We start from the raw sequence: 7413 nt of genomic DNA on the forward strand, positions 1-7413 counted from the left end.
TGGGGATTGGGTTTCCTTTTTTTTTTTTTTTTTTGTACTGAGGATCAAACTCAGAACTTTGAGCTTGCCAGGCTGGTGCAGCACCACTTACTGAGCTAAATCCCCAGCCTGTCATTTCTAAGAGGTAAACAGGAAGCTAAATAATACTAGTACTTTTACCCATTTGTAGACTGTTTCTAATTCCAAAGCTGATCACATTCATGATCTCATTTGATTTCTCAAAATAATCTTGTAGTTGGTAAATGAAATTAAGACTCAACATTTGATAGTTAACACCTGTACATACTCTCTCCAAAATGGTCTGAGGTACTCAGGCATGTATTTTTTAAATTATTTTTACTATTCCTGGAAAACAAGAGCACAGCTAAATCTATCCTGCTTCGGTTTGACCATAAGTCTCAAAATTAGGTGATATCATCCAATTTATAAAAATATGTTCCCCTTCAGAGTTACGTCAAGATTTTTGAGAGGAAGACTGTAGTAAGAAAGAATATTCTCTGGTGTTTGGTTGTCCATCACAGTAAAAGCTGCCTATTTAGAAGGAACACTAGAGGTCCCACCAGTGGGGTGACAGCCACAACTCGGGGAACAGGTAGCAAGTGCACCGCAACTTCTGCAGTGACTGGCTGTGTGATCTCAGGTAATTTCCCTAATCTCATATTCAACATTCATACTAAACTGGACTCCTGTCTACCTCACAGCATGGCTGTAGAATTAAAAATCTCACAGTAAACATTATAAATGCCCGATGAGGCCCTTTTCTCCCCGTCCGCATCCCCACATACTACCTACAGTGTGGCAGGAAGGTTGGTAAATAGCCTTTTGACTACCTCCTTTGTGCCAGGTGGTACGTTAGCTGCTAGCCAGTGGCCATACTTCAATAACTTTGATATAAAATGGGAGGACAATAAACTTATTTTCAAGATAATCCTTACATTAAACTAGAAGAAAGATTGTCTTCTTACCTCATAGAAAAATTCTTCTTCTGCATTTGCAAACATTAATTCATCCTTCTTCTGGCTGCTCCATTTCTTTTTAGAATTGGTTTTTCCTGCTTCCACAAATGTCTTACTAATGAGAAGATAGAAGTAGCACTTCCCACATGGTTTATTAGTTTTATGTGCCTCTGTTAGTTCTTTCCTACAAGGTAGATACATAGAATGTTACCTGCTGGGCTTATTCTACAAAGACAATAAAGGACCTTCAGTGGGTTTTGCTGTGACACAAGCTTAACAACAGGCATTTGATCTGGATACTTCTAAAGCAATGTTTTGTGGGGGGGGGTTTTAGTACCAGAGATCGAACTCAGGACCTTGTGCTTGCGAGGCAGGCAGCAGAGCCACTGAGCTAAATCCCCAGCCCTTGTGTTGCTTTTTGAGACAGCATCTTGGTATGTAGTTACAGTCTGGCCTCAAACTCACTGCAGTCCTTCTGCCTCAGCCTCCCGAATCCTGGGACTACAGCAATGATTTTTATTTAGGCAGTAAGCTGTACTTTAGAGTGATTATTGCACCATTTTTATAATACTGTAAAGAATCTCTTGTTTATCTAGATACATAGCAACTGACAGATAAGTCTCAAACTCAGCATCACTGCTCTGTGCAAAGTAAAAAATATATAAGAATCTGAATTTTTTTAAAGCAATGACTATTAAATTGAAACATACAAAGGCACAAAGCCACAACTAACGAGACTACTACAGTCTCTAAATGCAGTGTACAGGACTTATTTCTGACATACTATAGGAAATACACAGAAGTGGATATCCTAAATTGTAGAATAGTTAATGGAATTGCAAAGAAAGTTTTTCAGTGCTTATATTTGATTATTTTGTAAAACTTAAAACTCCTGCATTAAGTAATAAAAAACCCCAAAAGCAAGAGACACAGTATCCAGGACTAGTTTCACTAGTTATACCAAAGATTTAGGAATTTGACTCAGTTTTTGTTACTGCTGTAATTGTTTGGCATTCTACTTATGTCACAGAAACCACAGTGGAAAACAGTCAAATGGGGTGAAAAGCCTAAAATTCATCTACTTTTGCACCATTTAAATCTTTATGCTTTAAAAAAAATTAATCACAAGTAATGAAAACTCTTCAAAAAGCAGATTAGAAATGAATGCGCCGCACAAACTGTTTCTTCCCCTCCTCACAACAAACTTGCTTCCACCTAGGTTAGAACTCTTAGGGCCCAGGGATTTAGCTCAGTGACACCGCACCTGCCATGTCCTGAGTTTGATTCCTGTTACCGAAAATGAAAAGAACTTTCTCTACCTACACCTTCTGTTTCAATAACATTTCTGAATCTACTTGGAAAAAAATTACTATTTGAAAGCATTTTTCCGAAGTCTCTTACTGAAGTTGCTGGTGCATGGGCAGAGCGATCTGTGGAGGGACATTAATGAATCTTTCACTTAGCAGAAAGCCCACAGGCTTGGTGTTGTCATTTAAAAGTTTGTCCAGCTGTTCAACCATGCTCTTTTCACAGTTCTTCTCACAGCAGCTTAAAATCAACTCTTTAATCTGTTCAGCACACTGGGTACCCTAGAAAGCAAAGAGAAACTTTGCTTTTTATTACAGGCCATCACTTACAGGCAAAAACTTGAAAGTGAGAGCCACTGTTTTTATCTCACAGGTAAGAGAAGTTTTCTGCTACACCCTTTATAATCGGGTACGTCTTCAGTGTTGACTGCTTAAGCATTTCTCAAAAGTAATTACTCCTGCTTAGTTACCAGTTTATGCATGGTGGTGAATTAACACACACTGGAATAGTAATCCTAGTCCATCTCACAAAAACAGTGGGAAATAATTGGAAGAATGTTCTTCTTAAAATTAAAGATTTTTAAATGTGTAGCCTTCATCTTATTCTCAAGAGACTAAGCTGTTGGCATTTTTTTTTTTGGAGAATTTATCAATGAGTCCATTAAGATAAGAAATCAAATACAAGTAAATGCCAGTCAGTCAGTCCCCTCAACTTTAGAAAGCTGTAAGGAATGAGTGTCCACTGCAGCACAGAGACCAGCTGCAGAGATACCGCACCACCATTTCCTATGTCAAATGCCAAGTGACCCGGCCACAGGGAGTAAACAACTTTAACCAGGTACAAAACATTCAAAACAAAAACACCTTGGCATTGAGAGTTGCAGTAAGAGCTCAAATCCTTAGTTAATGTGATAGTCTGACATAAAAGACTTCCTCACCACACATTAAACAAAAATGGCTTGGGCCCCAGGAATGACCATTCAGATGCTACCCAGGTGAAACTAACCTTTCTTTCAGTTAAATTTAAAAGGCTTATGAAACCAAAAATCTCATCTTCATCCACATCATCATCACTGTCTTCTGAAACATTCGTTTGCTATTTTAAAAAAGAAAATATTTGATTTTATTTTCACTGGAAAGAAGTACAGTAATATCAAATATTGGAATTAAGCCCATTTATCTTTTCACTTTAAAAAGAAAAACTTTGTTTTCTTGCTGTCAGCTTAGAAAAGCACAATATCCTCAATATCGTGACTTTGCCCACATCCCTTGGCCTACGTCCTACGTTGGTTCTGTTCCTCTTACATTCCAGATGAGCCCATCTAAAACACTGTGTAACATTCCTGAGACATTTTCCTGTACAAATTTTCATTATGGAAGCAAAAACTCACAAAACATTTTGTCTTTTAAATGACCCGGCAAGAGCCAGCCCTTGTTTGTTTCATTGTGCCCCACAATAATGCTGCACCCTAAAACTCCTACTTCCAGAGAGCTGTCCAGTGTTTACTATCAGTGAAGTTAAATGGTTTGTATCAAGTTCAATGATACAAGTGGAGAATGAAAGGTAACTGATGAGACTCATACTTCCACTGAGAAGACTAAGAGCAAATTCATAAAGGAGAAAGGGGCAAGAAATCCAGAAAAAAGTAATAGATAAACCAGCCCTTGGTTCTCCAAGATCAACATCTGAGTTTCCAAGAGCTTCAGAGGATCACCCTACACACACACGCATGTGCACACGTGCTGTGTCAAAGCCTGAACAATAAGGGCAGAAAAAAGGCCAGGGGAAATAAAAGGGACCCTTTTCAAGTCCTATGAAATAAAAAAAAACACACTTGTTCAGCTCATAAAGCATTAACATCCCCCATATTCCTCTCCTGGCAATGGCTACACTCCATAAGGTCTGCTGTTGCATAAGTCTACGTTCACAATCACATCTAAAAACCACCTGCCTCTCCAGCTGCTTAATGCACTTCTCTGCTCCATCAACCAACTCTCATTCCATCCCATTACTCTCTCTTCTAAGCCATTTCGGTCCACAATATTTTAGACAAGTACTGAGCAGTTACTACAGAGACCTTCCCTTCATCTCTAGCTTCTTTCTCCAACTCATGCATATAAAAATTCACTGAGCTCCCCCTGTCCTTTTCTGTGACCCTAGGGCCCTATATTAAGAGTCCAAATCCACCTATCCCAAAGGCTCCAACAAATGCTCTGGGCAGTCAGCTCCTAAAAACACAAAGTCTGCAGGCTCAGGAAATCTCAAACATCTCCTTATGCCAAAGAAGCTGTAATTAGAACTAGACCTTTTACATGATTATCCACATAAAGGCTGAATCTGCCAAATGGATGATTGATAGGCTGTCTCAAGGACAAAAGCAATTGCTTCTCATACATACCCATCAGGTATCATAAGACACTCATCAGCTAGAGATCAGATTTACAGTGGCCCCTCAAGTTACAACCAGCCTGACACATGAACAATTTGGGTTAATTAGGCTAATGGAAGACTCATCTGCTTCTTGTTATCTATAGCATGTACTAGGTAAACATCCAGATCTCAGCTGTATTGACTTACAACCAACCCTCCCTCAGGAACTAATCGAGTTTGTAAGTCAAGGGTCCACTGTATTTAATGAAAGAGCAAGTGGTCCACTTCTTCCTGTTGCCCTAATAAAGGAAAGCTATAGAGGTTTTTTTCTCATTTTCTTTACACTTAGAACAAAAAGTCTCTAATGTTATCAGAAGGTCTGAAAGCATCCATTATATTTAGTAACAAAGATCCATCATTCAGTATAAAAATTTTATCGACACAAAAATGATTAAGGTGTTTAAGAAATAAATAGAAGGCAAGGAAGTGGGCACAATCTGGAGCTACTTTTTAAGAAATTTGGCCTTGAAGACAAAGTGAAGAAGCTGAAGGGGAGCCATCTAAATGAGCCACTACACTGTGGCCTGTTTTTGTTTTTCACAACAAGCTAGAGAACAAGTTCTCGGGCTGGGAAAAGACATCAATGCTGACTGCTCTCCATTTATCTATCCACCATCTACCTACCTAACTTTCCATGTACCAGTCACCATTCTAAGCACTTAGCAACTCATTTTATTCACCTACTCAAGTTGCTAGGTAGGTGCTAGTATCATTCTGGAACTAGATTAAGGTCACAGGAGCAGACTGCATCTTCTATAGATGGCCCTACCGACATTCTCTTCTGACAGCTACCCACTGAGTGTTGAGCTGTATGTGCCCTCCCCCGGCTAGACGTTCCCTCCCTTGGGAAGACACTGTCTGTGCCAATCAAGTGAGTGGAGGGAAGGACACTTGATCATAACATGCTATACATTTCCACCTAGTTCTTTTGGGTTGCTTATTCTTGGAACCCAAACGTCATATAAGGCCCATATGGAGAAGGCCTGCGGCCTCTGGCCCTAAGTGCAAGATGGGTTGCCAACAGAGCCAACACTTGCCAGTCACACGGCTAGCCATCTTAAAAGTGAACCTTCTCGTTCCCTGTTGAGCCTCCCCAGCTGTGACACAGAACAGAAGCAGATGAGTCGTCCCCACTGAGCTCTGTCCAAACCTCAGATCCACAAGCCACCTAACTGATTTGCTCTTCTATGACAGTAAGTTGTGAGATAGTTTGTTATGCGGCAATAGACAACCATAGGAACCACCAGATAGGCAGCAGCCAGAACTCTCTACTGCATCTGTCAATGATGACAATTCCCTTCTCCTTCAAATGTTCCTCCTCTGTTTTTATGGCATCATTCTACTGCTTTTTCTTCTACTTCTCAAATCATTCATTTACTGCTGACACTACCACTGACTTTCCTCATCCAAATACCACTGGTATGATGAAGGTGAGCCCATCCCCTACCTCCCTGGGAAATCCCAGCCACTTCTGCTAAAACCTGTAAGTCTCCAGCTGCTGCTCAATATCTCATTTACACGTCACAGTCATCCTAAACTCAGAGTGTTCAAATTCAAAGTGACATTCCTCCTCCTAACCTGATCTTTCATGTTAGCTTTCCCGGTTGCTCAAACCAGAAATGTGGAAGTTAATTCTTGACGTTTTCTCTCATTCTCACAGCCAAACACACACTAAGCCCATCACATTTCACGTCCCCAGTATCTTCTGAATTGACCCACTTTTCTCCTCCTCTGCTACTCCCTGGCTTATGATACTGGACTTCTGATCAGTCCTCCAGAGGTACTTCCTTCCAGTTGGGCTGAACAGGGTAAAGAACTCATGTAATCCAAATGAAAGCAACTGTCCTACTTACCTTAATCACACTCCCAATTTGGTTCTGTTGAATTAAGAGATCTGTTAGTTCTGAGGTATTCACAGGAGCCTTTAGGAAAAGCTAAAAGGGAAAAAATTTTTAAATTAAGATGTAAGTTTCTAATAAAACAAATCCCTTATTCAAATAAAACTAATGAAAATTTAATGACTCAACCAAGAAGATGACTTAGAAAAGCAACCCCAAAAAGAAAAAGCCCAGGAGAGTCAAAGAAGCTAGGGGTTAAGAAATTTCAGAAAACAGGAGTTCATGGTAATGAGACAGTTTGGGGAACAGAGGTATAGGAGGAGGAGGATGGACAAAGGGCCAAAGACTGGAGGTTATAAAGGTTAAAGAACCAAAGTCAGAATATATGGTATAACCAAAGTTGAACGAAGAAGATAAAAACATTTTAAACACCCCAATCACAATCAGTGAAATTAAGACAGTTTGGAGAACAGGTATAGGAGGAGGAGGATGGACAAAGGGCCAAAGACTGGAGGTTATAAAGGTTAAAGAACCAAAGTCAGAATATATGGTATAACCAAAGTTGAACGAAGAAGATAAAAACATTTTAAACACCCCAATCACAATCAGTGAAATTGAAAATGTAATTAAAAACTTACCAACAAAGAAAAGCCCAGGCCCTGATGGATTCACTGCTGAATTTTACAAGACATTTAGAGAAGAACTACTACCATTACTCTTCAAACTTTTCAATGAAATTGAAAGAGAAGCTATACTTCCAAATTCATTCCTGGAAGCAAGTATCACTCTGATTCCCAAACCAGAGAAAGATACAACCAAAAAGGAGAACTACAGACCAATCTCCTTAATGAATATAGATGCAAAAATCCTTAATAAGATAC

At 39.6% G+C, this 7413-nt stretch overlaps 1 protein-coding gene across 2 annotated transcripts in view; it reads right to left on the reverse strand.

The window, feature by feature from the left end:
• Positions 1–7413, reverse strand: part of Bccip (BRCA2 and CDKN1A interacting protein) — a 19688-nt gene that overhangs the window by 498 nt on the left and 11777 nt on the right. For both annotated transcript variants that reach the window (XM_010621039.3, XM_010621032.3), the window contains 4 exons: positions 6548–6628; positions 3270–3359; positions 2358–2545; positions 966–1140 (listed from right to left, as the gene is read on the reverse strand). In XM_010621039.3, coding sequence (XP_010619341.1) covers positions 966–1140; positions 2358–2545; positions 3270–3359; positions 6548–6628 — 534 coding nt within the window. The remainder of the gene's footprint in view (positions 1–965; positions 1141–2357; positions 2546–3269; positions 3360–6547; positions 6629–7413) is intronic.

Source organism: Fukomys damarensis, unplaced genomic scaffold, assembly GCF_012274545.1.
Source record: "Fukomys damarensis isolate Sample0158 unplaced genomic scaffold, DMR_v1.0_HiC HiC_scaffold_8, whole genome shotgun sequence".
In the NCBI taxonomy this organism is placed as follows: Eukaryota; Metazoa; Chordata; class Mammalia; order Rodentia; family Bathyergidae; genus Fukomys; species Fukomys damarensis.